This window comes from Phoenix dactylifera, chromosome 14, assembly GCF_009389715.1.
Source record: "Phoenix dactylifera cultivar Barhee BC4 chromosome 14, palm_55x_up_171113_PBpolish2nd_filt_p, whole genome shotgun sequence".
Taxonomy (NCBI): Eukaryota; Viridiplantae; Streptophyta; class Magnoliopsida; order Arecales; family Arecaceae; genus Phoenix; species Phoenix dactylifera.
In genome coordinates, this window is record NC_052405.1 from 10591373 (window position 1) to 10617459 (window position 26087).

The 26087-nt window shown below is 40.3% G+C and overlaps 2 protein-coding genes across 5 annotated transcripts in view; one reads left to right on the forward strand and one right to left on the reverse strand.

Annotated features, from left to right (window-relative positions):
• The window catches only part of LOC103715373 (hemolysin A), a 37157-nt gene extending 27637 nt beyond the window's left edge, over positions 1-9520 (reverse strand). For 2 of the 3 annotated variants that reach the window (XM_039133647.1, XM_039133648.1), the window contains exons 1-3: positions 9488-9520; positions 8167-8412; positions 7903-7987 (exon numbers count right to left, since the gene is read on the reverse strand). In XM_039133647.1, coding sequence (XP_038989575.1) covers positions 7903-7987; positions 8167-8392 — 311 coding nt within the window. In that variant the 5' untranslated portion in view covers positions 8393-8412; positions 9488-9520. The remainder of the gene's footprint in view (positions 1-7902; positions 7988-8166; positions 8413-9487) is intronic. The other variant, XM_039133650.1, reaches the window with a different exon arrangement.
• Positions 9521-12266: 2746 nt separating this feature from the next.
• Positions 12267-25909, forward strand: LOC103715356 (cleavage and polyadenylation specificity factor subunit 3-I-like). Of its 2 annotated transcripts, XM_008802957.3 has the most exons (5): positions 12267-12814; positions 12938-13035; positions 20574-20619; positions 20722-20871; positions 23969-25909. In XM_008802957.3, exons 1-5 carry the CDS (start codon positions 12656-12658, stop codon positions 25604-25606), a joined length of 2091 nt encoding a protein of 696 aa, XP_008801179.2. In that variant the 5' UTR covers positions 12267-12655; the 3' UTR covers positions 25607-25909. The 2 variants fall into 2 exon arrangements, with proteins under 2 accessions (XP_008801179.2, XP_026663682.2); XM_026807881.2 differs by lacking the exon at positions 12267-12814 and having other exon boundaries at positions 12951-13035; positions 20525-20619.
• The last annotated feature ends 178 nt before the right edge of the window (positions 25910-26087 follow it).

Below are 26087 nucleotides of genomic sequence, written 5' to 3' on the forward strand. Positions count from 1 at the left end.
AGCACACTCTCTCGAAGCTAACGACCGGTGGTGGGTTGAAACTTGCATATATTTGTGGCCATGAAGGAGCAAACTAAAACATAATTTCAGAAAAGCATATATAATGATATAGCGGACCATAACACTAGTTAGAACGTAAGCACTTCACTTCGTATATACAGTGGACCACAAAGCTTTAACAGCTACCTGGTTGTATCATAGGTATTTTGTATCTACATAACACTGGTTAGAACATAAAATTTAATAATAAACAACTTAAGAAGACATTGCTTAAACTACCAATATACAAAATTAAGCTAAAAAATCTTGAAACAGCGATCATGTAAATCATAGCTGTTACAGCAATTATAGTGACATTGTAAAGGTAGCAATGCACGTAAGGCAGCCATTGTAGGCATTGAAACTGTATTATTTAAATCAAAGATAAAATGTCGAACATCAAAAAAATAATTTTTTTTTGTGCAACGGCGGCTCACACGTAACGGGTGTGGATGCAGCCAATAAAGTCAAAAAACAAAAGACTACATTGAGGCCCTGGCACAGACCTATTTCCCATCCAAACAAATTCACTAGAGTGATGGGCTGCAAAGGAGACAACCCAGTCTGCGGCTCCATTTGCCTCTCTGTAGACGTGTGAAGCCTGGTAAGAGTGGCTCTCCCCCAGCAGTTGGCGAATCTTATGGATCAGCGGTCGGTCCTCAGATATACATCCCCGACCCCGGATCCAACTGCCGTGACCGAATCCCTCTCAAGTATGATACGGTCCGCACCCAGCGCCCGCCTTGCATAGCAGATGCCCTCCTATGCTGCCCTAAGCTCGGCACATGCCATTGACGCGTCAAAAGTCCACCGACCCCCCGCCGCAAGCAGTCTAGCGTCGTAGTCTCGGATGGTGAAACCCACACCACTGTATCTCCCATCATCAACCACACGACCATCGAAGTTCACCTTCAGAAAACCAGAGAGTGGGGGCTTCCAGGAGACAAAGACAGTCCTAGACATCATAGAAGCAGAATGGTGGCTCCAGATGTCCCTAGCCAACCCCGTAGGCGATACCTCTACCGTGCCGGTGATCTCCGCCGCATGCAAAAGCGCTCTAGCCGCTGTCACCCTCGGTGATGGCTGCCACCCTCAAAAACTCGTGCATTCCTATCTAGCCAACACTGGGAGGCTAGATAGGCAACTCGAGTCCCCCTCTCCTCTGACTCGGCGCCCCGTACCGAGGCCTCCAGAAAACACAAAAGATCCTCAGTGGACGACCACTAGTCTGCCTAGGTCGAAGCAAAATGCCACGCCTGACTGGCCCGTGGGCAATCGATGAGGGCATGGTAAATGAACTCCTCAACCTCCGGGCATGACACACAAACTGTCGGGAGCCTCACACCCCGCCTCCCCAGCACAGCTCTAGTGGGCAAGCATCCCCAGACCACCTTCCAATGAAACAAGGCAACCCATGGGTGAATGGGCATCCTCCATATCCATTTGCTCGCCATCTGTCGAGTCGCAGGTCCCGGGACCAGCCCCGAGAAATCACGAACCCTCACCACTGGCGATTCGGTCATCCTCCACACCCTCCTATCTGTTGTTGCCCTCTTCGTGATCCCAAAGGCTAGAATCTGCTCAACCAACAGCTCCCCGAACACGCGCCTAACGAGGCCCACCTCCGCTCCCCTCTGACAAATAGCTCGCATACTTTGCGACCCTCCATCCACCCATGGTCAACCATGGTGGGCCAGCTCTGTAGTGAAGCCTCTGATATCCATCTATCCTTCATGATCCTGACTGTCCGACCATCCCCACTCTCCCACCTGATCTTTGGTAGCACACTCGGTGTGCGCACACAGGCCTCCCTCCAAATGAAAGATACTCCTCGTCTAGCATGCATGGCGAATAGGGATTATGGGTCCCCGTACTTCGTTCTGAGCAGAGCACCCCATAGATTCTCCTATTCGAGGAAAAATCTAGACAAATAAGCATAGTTGTGCATAGCCAACATCAATGCCATACACATATGTGAAAGAGATCTATGCAGTCTAGCAGTGGCAACATGATGAAATTTAAATTTTTTTCTTCAAAATCGGTGGCTGCACCTATTTGGGTTGCCCACGTACTCCTTCAAAAGGGGGATCAAGCCATACGTAGTTCTTATATGTTTGAAAAATGCAGCGGAAAGATCGAATTAAACATTTTAATTCTAGCATGCAAGAGAAATCAAATCTCAAAAACACCACTACAAAAAACTTATAATCAAAGTGTCGGGATCTTTTAAACGATTATGCTAAAATCTAATGCATGATTAATATAAAATTTGAAATTAAAGACCTTATTTAAGTTCTAAACTTAAGCAACTTAGATCCAACTAATCTCCGAATGTCCATCGAATAATCTCTAGAGATTACTCCGTGAAGAGCCCCAATGGAGGTATGAACCCTCGAAGTATTGAATCCAAACTAAAATGCTAGCGAAAAATCTATCTCTAGATAAGTCTCTAGATTCATACCTTTATAAAAATAGAAACAAATGGATCTGTGTCTCGTAGCCGCACAGTTTGTCTGGTCTCTATGGATCGTCAACGCAAAGTCCTGGGCTGATCAACATCCGCGGGAGTGGTAGCTCGCGAGGATGTCCTGTGATGGCTGAAATCAATCTTTCTTGAAAGTGATCAACCTTTGAACTTCTTCGAGAAAGGACTAGAATGTATGAGGAAGAAGAGGAGATGGGTTCTCTGATTTTTACAAAATCAGATTGCTTCATCTTTTCCCTTAAGGAAGAATCCTGCTTTTTCTAGGCGTTGAAGGGAGAGGGTGATGAGGTGTTGGCGTGTGTTAAGGAAGAAAATTAATATGATTGAAATCATTCCATTCCTATTCCACGCCTCCTCCTCCTCTCCTTTTATTATTTGGCGCATTAAAGGATATACCTTTCATGATACAAATAAAATCTCAAGGGATGAATCTTATCCCTTGATTAGGTCAACTCTAATCATGCACCTCATCATAGGATCATGCTATGTGTCATGACGCCATCATTTAAAGCAATTAACCCCTTAATCAAATTAAGATAAATTCAGTTATATGGCGCCTCACCCTAGATGCATGCCATGTGTCACCATGTGCCATTAATTTGATAAGATTAGATCCTAATCTAATTAAGATAAATCCTATCATATGGCGCTAGACACAAGATGATGACAAGTGTCATTTGATCCCCTACTTTAAGGGATTCATTTTAATCTGATTAGAATATTTGTAGGCGCCATCTTTAAAGCACATGTATCCTCTTTCCTTTATGCCAACAATTGACTAAAAATAGGTAAGAGGCGCCATGCATCAAGGAAAACTGAAAAGTGATGTCTCAATTCCTTCACCAAGAAGGAAAAGGAAAGATGGTTCCTAAATTGTTAGGAATTCATCTTCTTTTCAAATTTCAAACTTTTGAACTAGGAAAGATGGGTTCCTAAATTGTTAGCGATTGATCTCCTTTTCAAATTTCAAACTTTTGAACTTAGAATCCTTATCAGATAAGGACCTCGGATCCAACCCAATCCAATTGGGTCAAGTCCATCTATTGGGTCAAGTCCAATCCATTTGGGTTGGGCCCAATCCGATTAGGTCAAACCCTGTCATGGCCCAAATTGAATCTAATTCAATTTTGCTCAACCTAAGCTCAATCACTCAATCAAATTAAGTTAATTAGCAATCTAATTGCCAATCATTCCTCTAATAATTCTTTAATTATTTTAATGCAACTTTTGCTTAGGATAATTTGTCAATCGAATTGACCAAATTATTCCTGGATGATTCTTAATCATCCATCAGCCACTATGATCAACCTAGAAAACTTCTATGCGTGTGACCCCATAGGTTCGAACCTAAGTCGGTAGCACAGAAACAACTTTCTGTACTAATCGACGTAACCATCTAGCAATGGTACCCGACGTTCGGATAGGCCGAATATATGCGAAACAATATTCTGGAACCCTGAACTATGGTTACCGTATAATTCATCCCTATGACTCCTAATGCCTAGGATGACTTCAGAGTTCTGTCAACTCTGTAATCAGTGCATCCATGATGTGATTCAACTTTAGAAATCCTGTGACTCCTCACAAGGATTACCCTGGCCAAGGTTTTGCTAAATTGAACACAAGGGCATTATCTCCTGTCACCAAGAGGGTCAAATTCTATCTGGACTCATGCACCGACTTCGCAAGTACTTGACTGCACCCAGTGGCCTTCCGTCTCTGAATTAGAAATTCAACTAGTCCGGTACCAAAGTACAGTGAGTTGCTTATTAATCACCGTGGTAATCTGAGATCTAAGGGACACTTATACCCATATCCATTCAGAATGTCTCTTGACAGTAGAGCATTCCAAAATTGGTCACGTTCAGTGAATTGTACTCTTATACTTCACCTGTTTGATATATCAGTGTCTCTACACTCCTTGGTTAAGAGAACAATCAATGTATATATCACACAACGACCTAATCTCGACAATACTGTCGTCTTAGTAACAACATATCATTTGGTTGCGAACAAGTTTAAGGACTTACAGATAAATTTTCCTTTATCACAAAAGGAGTCCTAAGGACTTCATGATATAAAAGTTCATTTAAAGATGTACAATAATGATGAATAATGCCAAATAACACTTTATTAATTTATCAATTCATTTACAAATTCAATCATCAACATGCTGACGATTAACTCTTATGATACAAATCCCATCAATATGATGCACCATGCTGAAGCAAACAATCTGTAAAACCACCTGTGGACAACCCTGAATCAAGAGCTACTTTTCCAACAAGATCCACACCAAATTGTTCAATAGCAGCCTCTAGTTTGTATCCTGCTCTGCATGAAAGGAAAATGAATCAGATCAAAGAAAAATGCTAAGCAATACTTTTAGATTGCAACTAATTTAATATGAAATGGTAGATTGGCAGTTTCCATGAAAGCATCACCTACATACGTATTTTGGAACTTCAGCCTTTATCTCTACGATTGATTTCTCAGATACAGGTGTTCCAGCTTTGTTTACTACTCCTCCATCCACAAAAACTTTGCCTATAAAGAATATGAAAATAGAGGGGCCACAGTAACAAAATAAGGTGTCATATTTTAGACTGTAAGAAAAAAATAGCAATGAGGCATCGAAAAGCCAACATGACAAAAAAAGAAGAGAGATTGTACCCATGAAATACCTATCAACATGGTTTTGCATTAAGTATTTACATACCTATGAATCTATATGCCCAAAAACTATACTTAGGAATCTCTATGATCAAAATCAGTTATGCACGCAAAATAGTTATAAGTTTTGATCAAGATATATGGTTTTGAAAGATTTGATCAAGGGTTGCCCATTTTGACAAAAAAGTTAATCACTATACAGCTCAGCAGTAAAGAAAACTGGAGGGCTCACTGAAACTCAAACCTTGTTCTACTAAATTCTTATTTTTCCATTTTATAAGAGGACAAGGAGAATGTGGTTTAAGGTTATGAGGACGGTTAATAAGCTTGTCACCTTTTTTTTTAACAATTTGGGCAGAAATAAAAAAAGTTATGATTATCAGAGTAAAAGATTACTGAATTTGTTTCTATCCTCAATGAGATCTGAGCTCACGGGACATTTAGTTTACATTGTTTTGCAACATCATAATGAAATCACCCAGCCTATCTAGCAAAATCCACAGGAGGTTGGGGTAGGGAATTTAGGTCGTACTAATAGTCTCCTCATGATTAAATTAACCTATTAATCCCCTCTTTTGACCTTCACAGGATTATGAAACTATAATTTTGCATTCCAACTCAGTTTTAATTGGGTAATTAGATCACAGGTCTTTGCCCTCATAGTGTTTTCCTGCACTAATTTCTGCTTTTAAGGAAAGGTAGGAGCATACCACCATTAATATACTAAGGTGGCATTTGGTTTCAAGAAAAAAGAAGAGATAATCCTCAAAATTGAAGAAAAGAAGGAAGAAAAAAATATTAAGCTTTTCTGGGGAAAGAAAAAGAAAATAATGTTAGCAGTGGTTGATGATGGTGGTGGTTGTTAAAACTAACTTATTTTGGTTTTTGAAAGATATCTAGTCACTTTGACCCCTTCATGGTTCATAATTAATTGCTTAATTCAATCATAAGCATGATGACCCATTTAGTTTCTTTAATGCATAAAGTGAAGATCATGTCCTATCATCCTAGCCCACTTCAAGTAAGCATGCCATAAACATCATCATCATGTCTATCACTTCTCCGAGTCTAGTATTCTATCAATTCAAATTTCACTAGACTACTTGGTTAATCATGCCCACATAGCTAAACCTAAAAATAACTATAATTAGTTATTAGCCTCCAATCCTCTTTAGAATGAATCCTTCAATAACACTGCTCAAATACCAAATTATGAAACTTGGGAAGTATGGGAATGGGCTTATTAGGTTTATAATTTTAGTTAAAGATCATCAAAGGATATTGTATCATTCAAGCACATTATTACAGCTACCAACATGAGAAGAAACTAAGAATGTTTTGCAAGAAGATAAATATAAAGAAAGGGTACAGACAGATTGAGAAACAATGAGATGAGGTTTCAGATTAGGGAAATTAAATCAAAAATAGTGTCTCAGCCATAAAATACGAAAGATTTTTTTTTTAAAAGAGAAAAAGATAAATAACACTACACCAAAAAAGCAACTGCTTGCACATGCAAGTTCCATAATAGGCCTAGGATGTTTGCTGTTATGCATATGATGACTTAGATTTCAGATCTTTGGCAAGTAAATGAATGGAATATTAGGTAAAGAGAGAGCTACAACCTGTCATTAAGTAGCACACTTATAAAGCTAATGAAGTTAGGCAGTAATTTTAAAAAAATAAATAAGTAAAAGTTGCTAAGCAACTAACCTTGTATGATCCATGATTGAATGAATGTCCGGCTATATTGCTGGAACCTTTCAAGACACTCCTCATCCAATCGCCTTCTCCTAAACAGGTGACAGTATTTGTTACAATTTTGAGTTAAAAAAAGTACTTTTCAACATCATTATAACAATTATACTGTAGTATAACTACTAAGACATGGGTTTAGCCTTTCTTGATTTGTAAGCATACTTGATGACAGTGCAACTCGGCCAATAAAAGGATAAAGATTAAATTTGGAATTTTTTTACCATTTCCAGGGAATAACGGCAAGGTTGTGAGACTCATAAAATATTCCCTCCACTGAAAATTAACCTTTAGTTCCTGACCTAGAAGACTGTTCTCACCTTGAAGAAGGTCCCATTTGCTTCTTTTACTAAGCCTCAAATGTTACAGCATAGTACATATGCGAGTATGACAAGCACTTAATAAAAGATTTTAAAACCTTGTCCTCATCAATGAACCAAGAGCGACACCCTAATTTGTAAGGTCAATGCCAGATCCATACTGCAAACCAGAAAAAAGCGTCGAAATCCTTTCAAAATTCAGTCCCGCAACCTGTTAGAAACGAACAGTGTGGGCCTTTATTGGGTTATACAGATTTTCTGTTTCACTACAGACTACAAAATTCCCACATAAAAACATAAATTTTGCTTTGGATAGAAAATACGAGGAGGCAAACTAGTTTTTAATTATTTATTTTAAGAAGTAAAATGATGATTTTGCAATCTGCAAAGTCCAAAGTCCAAACGAGTTAATGATCATCTCAACTATAGTTTATTCAAAACTAGCAAGAATGAACAGATATTGTTCCATCTCACCATAATTCTAAACCATTTAAAGATCCTCCTACCTAAACTATTTCGCTGAAAATTCATATAAGTACTAAGGAGTTCAAACATCATCATCATCACAGAGAGAGAGAGAGAGAGAGAGAGAGAGAGAGAGAGAGAGAGAGGGATTAATAGGAAGCTCACTTCTTGGGCAGCTGAACCTTTCCGGCTTTTGCAACCGCATAGCATCTGACATGACATGATGGCGATTGCCAAACTCCCCATGTCACTGAATTCAAAACGAGTATTATCAGAAAATTATCAAAAAAAAAGCATAAATAGAATAGGAGATTAAAATAACAAAGAAAAAGAAAGAAAAAACAAAGTTGCGCATGATTTCATCAGTTATACAATGAAATAGTACTGTCGCACTAATTAGAAGAAAATTCATGAATCACGAATTAATACATGAAAAGGAAAACCAGTGGAATCGTTGAGAAAGTTGAAGCAAACAGACTGCAGGGGCAAAATAACGAAGCAAAGTCACCCAACACCAAATGAAAGGAAAAAATGGAATCGAGGGGGAGGAAAGAAAGAGAATTGCACGCTGAAATCGCCGGTAGAAGCCGGATTTAATGGAGGAGAAGAGGAAGTGCGTAGCGGAAGAACGATAAAGAAGGACGCTCGGAGCCATCTCTCTTGCTCCTCCGTTCTAGAGCTGATCAAAACCGGGCTCGGGCCAGGCTCGGGCCGGGCTCTACAGCAGAAATTAGGCCCGATGGCTATGCCCAGACCCGGCCCGGCCCGACTGTCGGGCTTAAATTTTTGTCCAGGCCCGACCCAACCTTATAAATCTGGTCCCAGGCCCGACCCGAGAGGCCCGACCCGACGGGCCCGACCCGAGAGGCCCGACCCGACACCCGACCCGACAGGCCCGACCCGACACCCACCTCCCTCCCCCCCCCCACCTCTCTCTCTCTCTCTCTCTCTCTCTCTTCCATCCTGCACCTCGTAGCCGGGATCGAGCTCGAAGAGGAGGAGGACTGCCGGCTCGCACCCGGCCGTCACGGCGGCGATGGTCTCGCGGAGGCGGTCCACGCAGTCGACGAAGTCGAGATAAGGGGGGACGGCGCGGTTGATGCGGGCGTGGAGGACCTTGGTGGCCATGGCCTGCGAGCGGTGCCACCGCCTCGGTGACCGCGTCCAGGGAGTCGAGGCCGAGGGAGAGGCGGGCGTCCACGGCGGCGAGGCCTTTGTCCTTGCGGGCGGAGGCACGGAGAATGGAGACGATGTTGGAGCGGGAGGCGCGGAGCGCGGCGATCATCGCCTCGTCGTTGTCGTCGACCGCTATCGTCGCTCGCTGCTCCTCCTGGTGCGGCGGCTCTCAGCGAGGGAGGGGGGGTGCGGCGGCTCTCAGCGAGGGGGGGGGGGGTGCGGCGGCTCTCAGCGAGGGAAGGAGGGGGGGTGCGGCGGCTCTCAGCGAGGGCGGGGGGGTGCGGCGGCTCTCAGCGAGGGGGAGGGGTGCGGCGGCTCTCTGCGAGGGAAGGGGAGGGGTGCGGCGGCTCTCAGCGAGGGGGGTGGGTGGGTGGGTTTGGTTTAGGACTTTAGTCTAGGGTTTCTCAAAAAAAAAAAATTAATTAATGTTTTATGGTCGGGCCGGGCCGAACCGGGCCATTTTTAAAAGTTTCCAGGCCCGGCCCGATTTTTTTGGTCGGGCCGCTTTTCCTGCCCAGGCCCGACCCATAGGCGCTTTTTCAATGCCCAAGCCCGAAAATTTTCGGGCCGTTCTCATATCCTGGTTTCCTTCAGAAGGCTCTCTCTGGCATTTGGGTTCCGTAAATCCCCGCATGAGGCTTAAGCATCCGGTATAGACCCGGATCCAATTCGCATTCGCGCCCGACCCGGTAAGAGACAACCCGCACTTTTTTTTTATAATGAATACTCTTCCAAAAATTTAGATTTACGCGAACATCTTCTTAAAATTTATATTTATTTTTTTACCCTCATAAAACACTAGTTTTGTATAAATACTCCTAATATAACAGTTCTTCTAACACCGTCAATAAAGACTATATTTATTTTAATTAAAAATAAAATAAAATTTTGAAATCACTTTTTTGTCTTCTATCGCGATCATCTTACAAATATTTTCTTTTACACATCTATTTATTAAGAATATTTTAATCATTTTAATTTGAAACTATTAATTTTTTAATTGTGTTAGATGGCGTAAGTACATACACAAAAATAAAAAAAAAAGATAGAATAGAAAAACAATTTTTTTACGAGGACAGACGTGCAAATATTAATTTTGAAAGAATATTCATACAAAATTTGATATTTAGGATTTTTTTGTGCTTATGTCACCGATCCGCGCAGTGGGTTAAACTGGTTAGATCGCGAACCGGCCAGATTGGTCATCCAGACCACCCACCGACTAGAAATGATAAAATCGCGTGAATCTTTATTAAATCAGAGGCTCATCCCAACTGTTTCGATGTTTTTAATCACCAGATGGTTGTTATTGTATAAATTTTTAACTATTTTTATGTTGAATAAACGACTCATTCGGATGGGACGCACAAATCGATTTTATTTTTGTATTACGAGCAAATCGGCAAACACGTTTGATAAAACCACAATAAATGTACTATATAAAATATAAATGAATATAAAATAGAAAAAGAATTATATAGAAAGCATGAAAATTTATGCAGAAAGAAAGAAAAAGAATAAAATAAAAAAACAAAAAGATGTTGATCAAATGAGAAAAATTAAAATAAAAAATAAAGTAAAGTAAGCAAAAATAACTGTAGAAAGAATGCGTAATGTGCAACTACATAATTAGGACAAAACAATTAAATTGATATTTTGGAATATAACAACATTAAAAAGTAAAAAAAACATAAGAAATGGATGACATAAATAGAATTAACATATAATTAAAAGCTCGTGCAAGAATAGATATTTAAATAAAATAAAAAATAAAAAATTAGAAGAATTAAATAGATACACAATATATAAAAAAATATAGATAAAAATAAAAGTTTAAAGATGTAACAAAGATGAAAAGAATATAAATAAATAAAAATTTTATAAAATATCAATGTATATTTAAATAAAAACTATGAAAAAGTAAATTTATGAGAGAACTTTGAGGGTGAAGGTGCGCTTTTGGGGTTGGTAGGGTGAGAAGAGGTGGAGAGCATTTACTTTGGGGTGGGCGAGGGAATCGGTGATTTAGGGAGAACAAGGAGATCTGAATCCATGTTGGAGATAAAAAGGAGGGTAGCTGAAAGAGAGAATACATAATATATCTCAAATTTTTGAAATGTAAAGCTTATTCATATGAGAGATATGATTTTTTATGTAAAGATAAAATTTAAAACAAAGATATGACAAATCGAAATTTGAGAGATCCTTTTACATTTTGACCTTGGGAAGTTACTATGCATGAGATTGGAGAGAGACATGTGGAAAATATAATTAAGAACCTTTTCAAATTTGAACATGGGAAGTTAGGATAGCTTGGATTGGAGGCTGAAAGAGAGAGAGAGACAAAGAGAGAGAAGGACAATAATCTTCAATTACATAAATATCCATTTATAATTTAATAATTATGGACAACATTTTTGACAAACAAAATTTTTGTTGTATAATCATCTCTCATTCAATAATATAGTATAGATTTCGTCAGGAAATTATTAATTAGTTCCTATATAAGAAGAAATGTCCACTTTTACTCTCATCTTTGTAGAACTAATAAATATCGCATTTGAGATTTCATTGGACCATTGTACTTTATAAATTAAGTTTCTGATTGGCATGTTTATGAAGATATGTATTACTATATTTCTATAGCCATTTATACATATGTCATACTCTAAGTCATTACAAAAGCAATTAGTATGTTTTGATATCTACCAATGAAATTTTCACACGCTCGAGACTAACAAAATAATTCAAAAAATGAAGAAAATATAGAGTTAGGCTAGAATGCACTTGAATGTATTTGACCCCTAATGCTTTTTAGTGAAAATATATGATGACGAATATTTTAAGATAAAATTGACATCGTAAAACATGATCTATGCTGCATAAAATATCCAAAAGCAAAAAAATCACATAATTTTAAGAGAATTTTTTGTCATGCATTGAATCGATGGAAAATGAATAATTTTAAAAATATGATGCCATATCTTTATTTGATTTATAGCCTAGAAACATCCAAATCAACTAAAATTTGATCTACATAAGTTTTAAGGTATTTATATCAAAATCAAAGACTTATACTTGAAATTATATAGTGTATAATATACTTTAGTTTATTAGCTTTATTTTATGTTTGCTTGATGTATAGGCAAGAGATCTCTAAAATAAATAGTTATTAGTCTCGAGGTATTTTATACATCATAGAATGCATATATAAATTAAATAAAAAATATATTCAAGAAAATCTACCTATACTAATATTATTAGTATGTATTTATCAAAATATACTTTGACATTACTATGATGAATGAAATCACAGCCAGATATAAAACGCCCCAATCCCATGAAGAAACCACCTCTACATCGCGCTTGTGGAAGGGTAGTTCGCAGCCGATTTTAGAACCGCCGATTTCAGACTGAGTCTCATAATTTTCTATTGCCGACTATAAGCGCCGGGATCCCTGCTAGGGTTTTAGGGAATCCCCGCTTAACACGAATCAGACTAGGCATCCCAAACCCTAAACTATTTCAACAGAAATCTCGGTCCTCCCTCTCTCTCTCTTCCAATATCTCTTCGTATCATTTCACCGACTGCGAGATTTCCATTTCGAAAACCCTCAATCCAGTTTAGAGCTCAGATTCTATCCTTTGTCCAGCCGAAACCCTCGGAAAGCGAAGGATTTCTTACGTATAGAGATGGATTTGTAGCCCAGCTTACCAAGATCGCGCATTTGGTGGTTTAGAGATGGCGTCCACCATGACCGGCGGCCAGGGCTCGGCCCTGAAGAGGCGGGAATCTACGGCGACGAGGGAAGGGGATCGGCTCACCATCACCCCATTGGGCGCCGGCAATGAGGTGGGGCGCTCCTGTGTGTATATGTCCTACAAAGGGAAGACCATCTTGGTATAAAAGCTTTAACCTTTCTTTCCCCCGTTTTGTCTACCGTGTCTACTATTGATTCATTTCTCGTGTTGTGAGCTTGGTTTCCGTGAGATTGAGAGTGGGTTTGTTTTGGGTGGTTGGCAGTTCGACTGTGGAATCCATCCAGCGTACTCGGGGATGGCTGCCTTGCCATATTTTGATGAGATCGATCCTTCGACTATCGACGTGCTTCTTGTGACTCAGTATGTGTTACTCCTCCTCGTTCTCTATAATTGTTGATAAATAAAAAATTTATTTAGAAAAATTAAGAATGGACTTGATGCTTATATGAATTGTGTGAAGTCATGGTTTATGTTGATTATGTGAAATGGTTCTACATTTAAACAATGAAAGGAAATTTCATTCTTGTTATATTTTGTTACTGACTGTATCATGGATTGCCCTGCTGATTTCGGTAATTTCTCAATATCAAACTTATTTGTGTTGCAGCCAAGTGCTAAAAGTGAGTCATTTGCTTTTGATGTTTTTTCTTAGTTGGGACAAAGATAGATTGACATCCGATGTCAAAATTGATGCGAGGATGTGGAAGCATGAACGCATGGTTGCTTAAAACGATGCAAGTTGTTATTGTAATTTTTTGCTCGATAATCGATGGTATGGGAGACAAGCAAAGTTCCATTGAAACCCCAACAATTTGGATGGCAAGAAGAGGATCTCTCTTCAATCTAAAGTTGCTCCTTTGGCAAAATATATTAAAAGCTCAACTCACTGTCACCTCTTAATTTTTGATGTGATCACAAGTTTTTTGTTATGCTTTTTGCATAACTTGTCAGCAAACAATGTGAAGAAAAATTTTCGAAGGACCCCAATGTCTTTTCAATTTACACCAAGATACGATTATATTTATTGCTTCATGAACCATATACGAGCAATATCTGAAACTTACACATGCAACCAAGTGACCATTTAAATTATTATGATGCAAGAAATTTAGTCATCTAAATACCATTCCACCAACTATTGGGTGCTTGGTTCACTATAACTTTTAAGTATATGTAGGCCCATCATACCTAAGCTCACTTGACGTACCAATTATTATGGCCTATCTTGGGACTAAGCAGGCACTAGCAGATATACCCAGAATCCAGATTCAGTTACCTGAAATTTCGAAGGTCTTCCTTCAATGGCTTCAAGTATATATTTTTTCAGATTGATAGATAACATGTTGCAGCTCTTGATGGATGTGTCCAGAATCCAGTTTTAATGTTTTGAATTGCAATGGCCTCTTTTCCTTGATCCACCATTGGACGAGGATGATATTTGGAGGCAAAGAAACCTGACGGGTCTTTAATTTGACGGGTCTTTAATTTGCTTGAAGTAGATAGTTGATCAGACCTGTAAATTCGATTTTCTCTATTACAGGAATAGTAGAAGCATAACCAGCAATATCCTGTGATTGACAACAATTTTAAAAGGGACCTGGCTTTGTCTCTGCGAAACAAGAAATCATCTCTTTTCTCACTCAAAGGTGGACAGTGAGTCCATCTATTGTTTTATGACTTCAACATGTGAACCAACAAAGACAGAAAATGATAGCTACAGTGGAATAAAGAAGAAATAATGGAGGAGAAATGGATCACCAAGACTCAAAGCTTCTCTTTCTTCTTTGATGGATGTCAGTCTTCACCTTCTAAGTTTGAAGCTATCTCACGAAGAGAGCTTGCTGGCAAGGAGCTTCTCTTCTATTGGCATCTCTTCATGGATGCTTCTCTCCTTGAGATCTTCGTCACTACGACGAAGGTGTAGAACTCATGACATGAGCTGTTGTCTCTTAAGGGAGGCCGAGCTTGCTATATAGACGTGGGAGAGATAAACCTTGGGAGAAACAAATATGAGAAAATCTCGCGTCTGAGACTTGAGGATGGGAAGAAGTGGTGGGATTTAATTTAACTAACATAAATCATATATTTAAGATTCTAATTAGAACTCGAGTATCTCAATTGGTGATAGCTGGATTTGACGTAGCATGAGCCAATCCATTGAGGAGACGAGAAGCTCAAGAGCAAATCACACCCTTCCATGTTGAAGGGCTTAGTGGATCAAGTCAAATCGCAGATTCCGTCCCGTCAGTGATAAAGGCCCTGTTCGGGAGAGCTGTTAGTAGTAGAGCTTTTGGAAGTAGAGCTGTCTGAAGCAGAGCTGTCTGAAGCAGAGCGTTTATAAAAAGCTGTTTGCTGTGTGGTAACTACATTTCTAAAGTGCTGTGGCACTTTAACATGTATTTGGTAAACAAACTGAGAAAGTATTTTTGTGTGACAAAATAACCATAAAGGACATTACCAGTATTATACAACAGAGCATAATAAAATATAATACGTATTAATACATAAATATATAATATAATATAATATTAATGTAATGTAATATAATATTATTATAATATAGTACTATAACATTATGTATTATAGAATAATAATTTAATATAATATTAAATTATTTAACATAACATATCAATGTATTATGATATAATGTAATATAATATTATATTTATAGTATAATACAATAATAAATATATAAAATATTATAATTATTAGTGTAAATTAATTTTTCATCCTTCTAATGATCATTTATCTCTCTAACAAATTTTCTAGCTAGGTGATAAAATTGGTTAAATAATGACTAATATTTTTATTTATTTATTTATTTATTTAGATCAGATTATTTGCCACTTACTCATTATTTTTCTTTTTATTTTATTTATTTATTTATTTATTTATTATTTTATTTTATTGAAATATAGAAGGGTCGCCGGCCATGGATGGTGGCGGGCATGGTGGCTGCCACTGTGGGCAGCCATGAGCTCCCAAAACAAAAAAAAAGAAAAAAAAAGAGGAAGAAAGAACAGAGGCGGCGACGTTGAGAGGAAGAAGAAGATAGAGAGGGAGAGGGAGAGGATGGGTGAGAGAGGAAGAGGTGGGATGAGGGTTTTGGGGAAAAAAGTGAGATTTAAATGGGGGTATTTTGGTCCCAAAAACAGCTTTTCGACAAAGCTGAAAAGAACATTTTCAGAAAGCTCTAAATTGGAGCTTTTTTCCAAAAACTGTTTTCAGCTTTCCGCAAAAGCTGAAACAGCTTTCCGAAAATTTTACCAAACACCATTTTTTATCTAAAAGTACTTTTGGAGGGCCAAAAACTGCTTTTTGGCCCTCCAAAAGTTCCCCCAAACAGGGCCTAAAGCAGTAGTAGGAAGCTTGATAAGTAAGCCTTTCCTCTTCATAAGGATCAACGGAAAGTGAATCTAGATAGTCTGTTGATTTGAAGACTAAATGCAAGTGCCAAAACCTAAGTTTTTATTTGCCGAATTGATAAGTCTCACCATGAACCAGAGCCAACTGAATCCCATGCACAGGACATTCGAGTTTATGCCTTAGCTAGCAATAGACCAACCAATGAAGAGATAAGTAAGGAAACTCTGGATGAGACTGCTTTCTTGATATCCTTTTAAACTCTTACCTTAATAAGATTTGTCCAGGCCTTCCCATGGAATGTCTTGATAATTTAGCAATCATTTAAATCAGTTGTCTGATGGAAACCTCCCAAAATTATGTAGCCATGGCACTCAGCCAGGCGAGGTCCAAGCAACATTCGGAGACCAGATTGGGCAACTGATGAGCCTAGAGGCTGACCAAGCCTTAGGCGGCCAAAATAGGCAAAGGCAAATATGCACAGGCCAAGACCATCGGCTGTGCGCGGCAACAACAATAACGTCAGCGTGCAGGACCAGCCTGCGCGTCAGAATTCGCCTTATCAATACAACGGGCACCAACCAAGCAGGGCAGAGGCTGAGCGCGCTACGCATCAGTGTCTGCGCTCTTGACCAGCCGAGCGCGCTACGCACCAGGGTGCACGCCCGGCCAGCCGAGCGCGCCAGCCAAACAAGGCAACGGCCGCGTGCGCTACGCACTAGTGCTTGTGCGCTCGGCCAGCCGCGTGCGCCAACCAAACAAGGCATGCATCTAGATTGTGAAGAAATCTGTCGAGAGTCCACTTGTATGATTCGGTCTTCGGGCTTGGGCTAGGGAGAACCACATCAAGTTCTCACTAGATTAGGCTAGCTAGAGAAATGTCTACCTCTGCTAGATTGGGCTATTAGAAATTTCTTTCGATTTTTTAGTAGATTGGGCTTGTGCGAGAACCTTGTATACCCCACTAGATTTATTTGTTTGCACTTATACTTTGTATTCTTCATTTCAATTCAAATGAATAGCCACTGTGCAATCAATTTTCATCCATCCGATTGTGTGTTCCAACCAAGTTGGGCGTAGGAATTTGCTGCCACTTCCAATACCTACGAGCAAACCCTTGGCATTTACCTTCCAATCGGTCCACGACAGCATTGCAACTTGGCAAGAAGCCAAGAGGCAAGGAAATGCAATGGTGTGGCTCTTGGGGACCGAGAGCGCCCTCTATTATTGGTGCTTTCATTGAGATAATATATCTCAAAAGGTAACGCCAGGCTTGAATTTTCTTTTTTTTGAATTTCAGCCTTGTAAAGATGGAATCCGTGTGGAACTCAAATGACCACCAATAAAGGATTGAGGCCTTGGAAGGCCACTCGGTGCAACTTGGCAGGGCATTGGAAACCCTATCCGATACCTTGGCCGAGATGAGAAGAGGAGTGGAGATGAGAAGGGAGACGAATGCTAACTTAGAAAGATTGGTGAGGAGAATGGAAGAGAGAGGGAGAGAAAAATTTGAGGGAGAGGCCTAGGTCGCATGCCTCAAGGCAGGGCCAGGCAAGAGAAGAGAAGAGTGAAGGAGGCAGTTGGGGTTATGGCATGAGAGAAAACGGGAGACTGGAGAGTAGAATAGAAGGACCCGAGATAGTGTTGGAGAGATGGGTTGAAGAAAATAGAGAAGGTGTGAGTCATTTCCTGCTCAAAGGCCTCATGGCCGAAGAGAGCATAGGGAGAGGAGAATGAGAGGAGGTCGGGATGAAAACTTTGGTGAGGGGGGTCCTCGGTCAAGGGAGCGAGGGCTTAAGCCACCCAAAATAGATTTTTCAAAGTTTAGCGAGGAGACCCATATGAGTGGTTGGGCAAGGCAGATCAGTACTTTGATGTGTATGAAGTGCCAAGAACTGGTCAAGTAACCCTTGCTAGTTTTCACCTAGAAGGCAGGACAAACCGGTGCTGGAGGTTGATTCGGGCCTTATATGAGAAGGAAGGCAGGAGAATGGGTTGGTCAGCCTTTGTAGATGAATTCATGATGCAATGGGGACCTTCTTCCGTCATCAACCATCATGGCCAACTCGCCAAACTTAAACAAGAAGGCAAGGTCTGAGGCTACATCGATGAGTTCCGACAGCTGCAAATATTGGTCAGCGGATGGTCCGAAGAAGCCTTGCTTGGGACCTTCATTGACGGTCTCAAACCATGGCTGGCCAAGGAGATAAAGCTCAAGCAGCCGACCAGGTTGCAGGAGGCAATGCGTATGGTTGAGATCCTGGATCAAAGCTATCGGCTAGAGCGGCAAATGGCCAAGGATGGGTCCGACTATAAGGTCACCGAATTCCTACCACCCAAAGCAAATTTTAGAGAAAAAGGGGCCGCGACATCCAGCAGTAAGCCGCAGCCTGTCAAGAAACTTACCCAAGAGGAGCTTCAAGACCGCATCAAGCACAGTTTCTGTTTCAAATGCGGCGACAAATGGAGCCGTGAGCATCGCTGCAAGACTGGCCAGGCATACCTGCTGGACGTGGGCAGTGAGGAGGACTGCGATGAGGTAGCCAGAGGCAAAGGAAGGCAAATAGGAACAGGCCAAAACCAGCGCTTGTGCGTGACAACAACAACAATGACAGTGCGCAGGACCAGCCCGCGCGCAAGAATTCGCCCCATCAGTATAATGTGGTCCTGCGCGCCAGAATTCGCCCCATCAGCACAATGGGCGCAAACCAAGCAGGGCAGAGGCCGAGCGTGCTACGCATCAGTGTCTGCGCGCCCGACCAGCCCAGCGCGCTATGCACCAGTGTCTGCGAGCCCAGCCAGCCGAGCGCGCTAGCCAAATGAGACAACGGCCGCGCGCGCCAACCAAACGAGTCATGCATCTAGATTGTGAAGAAACCTGTGGAGAGTCCACTTGTATGATTTGGCCTTAGGGCTTGGGCTAGGGAGATCCACATCAAGTTCTCACTAGATTAGGCTAGCCAGAGGAATGTCTACCTCTGCTAGATTGGGCTATTAGGGATTCCTTCCGAGTCCTTAGCAGATTGGGCTAGTGCGGAAACTTTGTATACCCCACTAGATTTATTTGTTTGCACTTGTACTTTGTATTCTTCATTTTAGTTCAAATGAATAGCCACCGTGCAATCAATTTTCATCCATCCGACTATGTGTTCCAATCAAGTTGGGCATAGGAATTTGTTGCCACTTCCAATTCCTATGAGCAAACCCTTGGCGTTTACCTTCCAATCGGTCCACGGCAACATTGCAATTCGGCAAGAAGCCAAGAGGCAAGGGAAGGCAATGGTGTGGAGCTTGGGGACCGAGAGCGCCCCCTATTAGTGTCCCACCTGGAGACATTCATGCAAGTTAGCTTCTGCTTTGTCCAAGCTTTGATAAAACACTCGGTACTTCAAGTGAGCTTAGGTGTGGTGGGCCCGCATGTATGTAAAAGATTTAGTGACCTAAGCATCCAATGGCTGATGCAATGATTTCAAATGACTAAATCTCTTGTATCAAAATAGTTTAACTGGCCACTTGATTGCATGTGTGAGTTTCTGATCTTGTTCATAATGTGGTTCATGAAGCCATAAATCTAATCATATCTAGGTGTAGAATGCACATGAACAGTGGTGTCAATTTCCAAATTGATAACAAGGATTACAGCGTCTATGGTCTATGGATGCCCAGCCACTTTGTTTATGTGATAACTCCCACATATGGTTGGGATCCTGTTGTTTAGGGAAAACTAGAGGAGGGAAATGGGTGGCCTAAATGGAGGCCTTGTTTATCCAACCCTGAGTTTTTCAGAATGCAACAAGCAATCTGGAAAGATAAATTCTAGCATCCCTAGGGTTGCAGATTTGATGGGCTTCTCCTTTCCTTTTTATCCTTTAATCTTTACACCTCCTCTTGCATTCGCATGTGTTTGAGTGTTCAAAAAAGCCTAAATTTCACTTATTACATCAGTAGGACTGCTAAGCTCTCCCCTTTCAAGCACACCAAATGTTTATTTGAATTTTGAAGTTGTAATAGAGACATTCAGTTAACTTGGTTATGCTAGACTGCTTTAACAATACCTTCTGTTTACTTTGAAGATAGCCAAATAGCAGGAATCCTTGTGAGCTTGCAGCCCAAACAGGAAGAAAATCCCTCTAAAAGATAAAAAGCCACAAAAGGATCTGATATATGATATTCATTATTAGAAATATACCCAATATTTAAGGAAATCCTGTTGGAGACTATTAATTTTGACCAACAATTTTGAGTTTCCCATCCCTATTTATGGGAGGCCCTCTTTCTAGATTTGTGTTAGAGTTGTTTCTGTTGAACCAATGCAGAACTTGGGTTGCAAATTTTGGAATTTTAATATGTATACTGGCCAAGGTTGTGTCAGGAACCATACTTTGATTTCTTTGTGATTTTATTGAACAGTAAACATCTACCTTTGTCGAGTCTTTAGCATCATTGTTGCACTCACCACTTTACCTTGCCCACATATGTCTTTTAGACACTTCAAAGAAAGTGGATTTATCTAATGAATCGTGGTTAATTTGCAGCTTTCACCTTGATCATGCTGCCTCATTGCCATACTTTCTGGAGAAGGTATGTGTCGATAATTCTGCAGGATGCTTATGCATTTTTTTCCACCGATTGTTCATAATTTTTCTTTCCTTGTGTCCTTAAATATTTGAAACTAATCTGCAGACTACTTTCAAGGGCCGGGTTTTCATGACGCATGCAACTAAGGCTATTTACAGGTTGCTTTTGTCAGATTATGTGAAAGTGAGCAAAGTTTCTGTTGAGGATATGCTGTATGATGAGCAAGATATTCTTCGGACAATGGACAAAATTGAGGTAAGATAAAGCTTCTTAACAACTTCATATCAGGGGGCTTTCAGCCTTTGCGTGTTCGTTCTGATTTCTTTCACTCTCCACTATCTATTCTTTTATTTATAAATATGCAGTCTGTTGCTTCTGAAATGATTGCTCTTAGAAGCTGAACTTATATTTTTTATTTTGGTTTTGAACCTCTTTCTTAGCTTATCTAAGAAACATCAGAATTTCATTTGTGCACTTCTGTTTCTGCAAAGATCATAGTTATTCTATGATGACCTTCATCAAATTATCCATATTGGGCCAGACCTTTCTCTATGATTCCTATTGGCATTGTTGAGAAGCTTTGCTTGGTTGATGGTCCTCCAATTTCAGTATATGACTTTCCTTGTTTTATCAAACTTTACTGCTTTCATCAAGTTCCATCATGATAAAACATTTTAAACTTTTCTCCTTCATGCCTTAAAAGATTATTCAACATAGATTGCTCTAGTTGTTTTTTAGTCATCAGGCTTCAGCTACCTCATGCATGATTAAATGTTTAATGGTTACCACTTTGTATGAGTGGTAATGTTTCCAGTTATCTGTTGATCCTCGGTATGCCCATTTTGAAGTTATGTAGAGATAATAACGTCCTGAAGATTCTTGGAAGCCCCATTTGTCATATTTTTATTTCTTCTTTCCTTCACATTTTTTTAGATTTTAATTCTGTTAAGATCTTTCTTAATGTTAGCTATATTTTTCTCCAATCTAGGATTTTCTGTTATCAGAACTTTTTTTTTTTGTCTCTCCTGTTCTCAAGTTTGTTGAGCCTTGAAAGCTAATGCATTGTTAGACCAACTATTTTGTTGAGATTCGAAATCTCCCTTGTTAATGTCAACCACAAGCGAGCTTTCCTTCTTTCACTTTACCTGGTCTTTAGCACCAGAACGGTGCAGGCGTGTTAGTGTATGCAGGATCTTATGCATGTCTCAATACTTTTATGTGCTTCCCCATCATTTAGATGCTAGACTAATTATTTTTTAGGTGCCATGAGTTTAAAAGATATTCCTGCATAAATTTTGGTGTGTCTCTTCTTGTTCTTTAGCAGCACAATCTCAAGTAAGTAACTGTGGCTAGTATATCTGGGTGCCCTAACAATGGCAGCTACCCATTCTCCTAAGAAAAATACTCCTTTTCTAAAGGATGACATATTTTTGGTCAAATATGGGTAATAGCAAGAAGAAAAGTCAGGCTGTACAGTTTCCTAATCCTTTAGTTATAACTTGATTGGAGGGCCCACAACCTTTTCATATCAAAATTTTTTAATTGTGTTGTGTTTCTAAATAATCTGATAATGTGAGGGTCCTTCCAACAATATCTCTATGTAGGAAATTATCATGTCTTAGTTTATTTTTAATTCCCTAGGTCTTAAGTTAATGATGCCAGGAATCAATATTGTCAAGGCAGTCAGGTGGTCTCCAAGTGGAGAGGACCTCTAAATGCTATGGCAGACCGGCTAGAGACTCAGGTGGTCCTTTTGTTTTTTTTAAAACAAATGTCAGCATGTTTTGATTATTAATCTGAAATCATGTATCCCTTAATTTTTGTTTTCAGGTACATATTTTCATCCTCAAATGATATGGTTTTGTAGTTTAATAATAAGATATTGCTTTTCCTAACACATGCTTTAAGAAAAATAATGGACCCCCTGAGTCAATAGGTGCCTAGCAATTGTCTATGCAATTCGGGGTCCTCTCCTTGTGGAACTGTCTGACAGCCTTGACAGTTGAGAACCTTGTTGATTTCTGCAGAGAGAGGGGAAGAAAGCTGGATGAAAGCTTATATTATTACAAAAGATCTGATAAGCACAATAAACATCATTCCCCTTTAGAATGCTAAAAACCCTCCTGATGCTATCTTAATTGGAATGCATTCTTTCCTCAGGCGTATCTTGCAAATGACAAGGAAACGAATAACGTCTATTGACTAACACTGGAGGAGGTAAATTGGGGAAAGATGGGAGGGGGGGGGGAGCTTGACCTCTGCATATGATCACTCTGATCTTCTTGCCACTTCATCTCTTCACCTCATTTTATCGAACTGAAACAAATTCTTTTCTTAGCAGGCATAAACTTTCACACCAAATTTGTCATTCTTGCAACTTGAGGTACAATCTACAATAATGATCACTCCCACTGAAAGTTTAATGTCAGTCCTGCATCTAAAAAGCACCATATATTTATATTTTACCTTTAGAAATGTTGAAAGTCACTACCAAATGACTTGTTAGACATGGAATTACAACAAATAGGACAAATTCAGTCTTTGTATGCCCAAACATCCGGTTTTTGTCTTGTTTGCTTTACTCTCATACTGGGCAACAACAGATGTCTTTAAGGGGTTCTTTGGCACTTCAGTAATTGATAGAATTCAAAAGGGCTATGCTTGTGGATGTGGCTATGCAAACTAGTGGGTGAGTGAGATTGTTTATAGCAACTTATGATGAGTATTAGATATCATTGTCTGTGTGCATTGCGCGTTGGGGAAAAAAAAGGGGGGGGGGGGGTGAGGGTTAAAGTTTTAGGGCATGAAGTGACATAACAAGAAGTTGGCTAGGGAATTAGGGCCGGAAGTGGGTATAATGTTAGTAAAGGTTGTACAGTTAAATTCTCATTAGGCTGCATGGCTAGCAAAATGTGGACTTCGCTATAATTTACCTTATTTCTTTAAGGAGTTAGGAGATTTTGCGGTGGAGTCAGATAAGCACTTGGATGGGTTCTTCATTATGGACTGGAGCAGCTTGAATTAAGTTTTGGATGGAGAATGATTTTCCCCCTGTTCTCTCTTGAAAAGTAGCCTCAAATGACAAATCAATATACTACAAATTAGTGCTGGACATTGAACAGTATAAAGTAGCTGGGACAGTCACCTGCTTAGTGAAGCCTCTTCCAACATTAGAGATCAGTAAAGTGTTCATGGTAAATATGTGTGGTTGATCACTTGACAAGTCTGTATGTCCAATGCCAACACGAACATAGTATTACTTTGAATATCTTTATCTTGACATGACCTTTTTAAAGATTTTAATAAATAGAAGCAATCATACAAGATAAGATACTGTCCACCTTGTCTCCAGGTCATTGACTTCCACCAGACACTTGAAGTGAATGGCATTCGCTTTTGGTGCTACACTGCTGGTCATGTTCTGGGTGCTGCCATGTTCATGGTTGATATTGCTGGTGTCCGGGTTCTATACACTGGTGACTACTCTCGTGAAGAGGACCGCCATCTCCGAGCTGCGGAAATTCCACAATTCTCCCCTGATATCTGTATCATCGAGTCCACCTACGGTGTCCAGCTCCACCAGCCCCGCCTCATCCGAGAGAAGCGCTTTACAGATGTCATCCACTCAACCGTCTCTCAAGGTGGCCGTGTGCTTATTCCGGCTTTTGCCCTTGGCAGAGCCCAAGAACTCCTCCTCATCCTGGATGAGTACTGGTCTAACCATGCAGAGCTCCATAACATTCCCATCTACTATGCCTCCCCTCTTGCCAAGAGATGCATGGCTGTCTACCAGACCTATATAAATTCCATGAATGAGAGGATTCGGAACCAGTTTGCAAACTCAAACCCATTCGATTTTAAGCACATCTCTCCGTTGAAGAGCATAGAGAACTTTGATGATGTGGGTCCATCAGTGGTTATGGCAAGTCCAGGTGGCCTCCAGAGTGGGCTTTCTAGACAACTGTTTGATAAATGGTGCACAGATAAAAAGAATGCTTGTGTTATTCCTGGGTATGTTGTGGAAGGGACACTCGCAAAAACCATCATCAACGAGCCAAAAGAAGTCACCCTAATGAATGGCCTCACTTCTCCTCTCAACATGCAGGTATATTACATCTCCTTCTCAGCTCATGCGGATTTCGCACAGACAAGCACCTTCTTAAAGGAGCTCATGCCTCCCAATATAATTCTTGTCCATGGAGAAGCCAACGAGATGGCAAGGCTTAAGCAGAAGCTTATAACCCAATTTGCTGATAGGAATGCTAAGATCATTTCCCCCAAGAACTGCCAGTCAGTGGAGATGTATTTTAGTTCTGAAAAAATGGCCAAAACAATTGGAAGGCTGGCTGAAAAGACACCAGAAGTTGGGGAAACTGTCAGCGGCTTACTGGTCAAGAAGGGCTTTACATATCAGATAATGGCACCGGATGATCTCCATATCTTCTCACAGCTGTCCACAGCGAACATCACCCAGAGGATCTCTGTCCCTTATTCTGGTGCTTTCGGAGTTATAAAGCATAGGTTGAAGCAGATATATGAGAGTGTGGAGGCCCCATCAGAAGAGCCTGATGTACCAACATTGATTGTGCATGAAAGGGTGACGATAAGGCAGGAGTCAGAGAACTATGTGACATTGCAGTGGTCATCAGACCCCATAAGCGACATGGTTTCGGACTCTGTAGTAGCTATGATCTTGAATATTAGCCGAGAAGGTCCAAAGGTGACAGCAGTTGCAGAGGCCAAGAAGACAGAGGAGGAAACAGAGAAGATGGCGCAGAAGGTAATATATGCTCTTTTTGTATCCTTGTTTGGGGATGTCAAGATTGGAGAGGAAGGAACACTGGTTGTGACTGTCGATGGGGATGTGGCGCGTCTGGATGGCAAGAATGGTGAGGTAGAATGTGAGAATGAGGGGTTGAAGGAGAGAGTAAAGACAGCATTCAGGCGGATACAAAGTGCAGTGAGACCAATCCCGCTATCAGCGTCTTGAGATGTGTAACGACAGTATATTTGCTATTCAACTCTGCTGACTTTTTGGTGCTATGTCTCACATAAGCAGTTAGCAAGAGGCTTTGACCTCAAGGGTCTTGTTGTTTATGAGAAACTTTTCAGTACTTGTAATCATCAAATTATCTAACACAACAGGTTTTATTTTGGAAATTTGTCCTCAGTCAAGTTTTATGGGATATTTGGATGGTTGAGGGAGATGTTGTAGACTTATTAATGTCATTGAGATTAATGTCTCTTATGCATCCTCTAATGAAGTTCTTGCAGGGGGTGTTATTTCATAATTCGAACTTTAGGTATTTATGAATGAGTTTATCTGCAGTTTTTTTTTAAATGTATTGAGTTGAAATTTGAGTATGATTATGCCATCTCGCGAAGTTGTCATCAGGCATACTGAACTTGTGGATGGAAGCGATTTCTTTGCTCTATTAGGAGATAAATTAATTTTAATGTATAACTTTTCT

What these genes read in the sequence shown, in the direction of transcription:
- LOC103715356 (XM_008802957.3), top strand. Translation starts at nt 12,656, where the DNA reads ATGGCGTCCACCATGACCGGCGGCCAGGGCTCGGCCCTGAAGAGGCGG. An exon ending in ACAAAGGGAAGACCATCTTG is followed by an intron (nt 12,815 to 12,937) that starts GTATAAAAGCTT and finishes GGTGGTTGGCAG; the next exon opens with TTCGACTGTGGAATCCATCC. An exon ending in GGACAATGGACAAAATTGAG is followed by an intron (nt 20,872 to 23,968) that starts GTAAGATAAAGC and finishes CCTTGTCTCCAG; the next exon opens with GTCATTGACTTCCACCAGAC.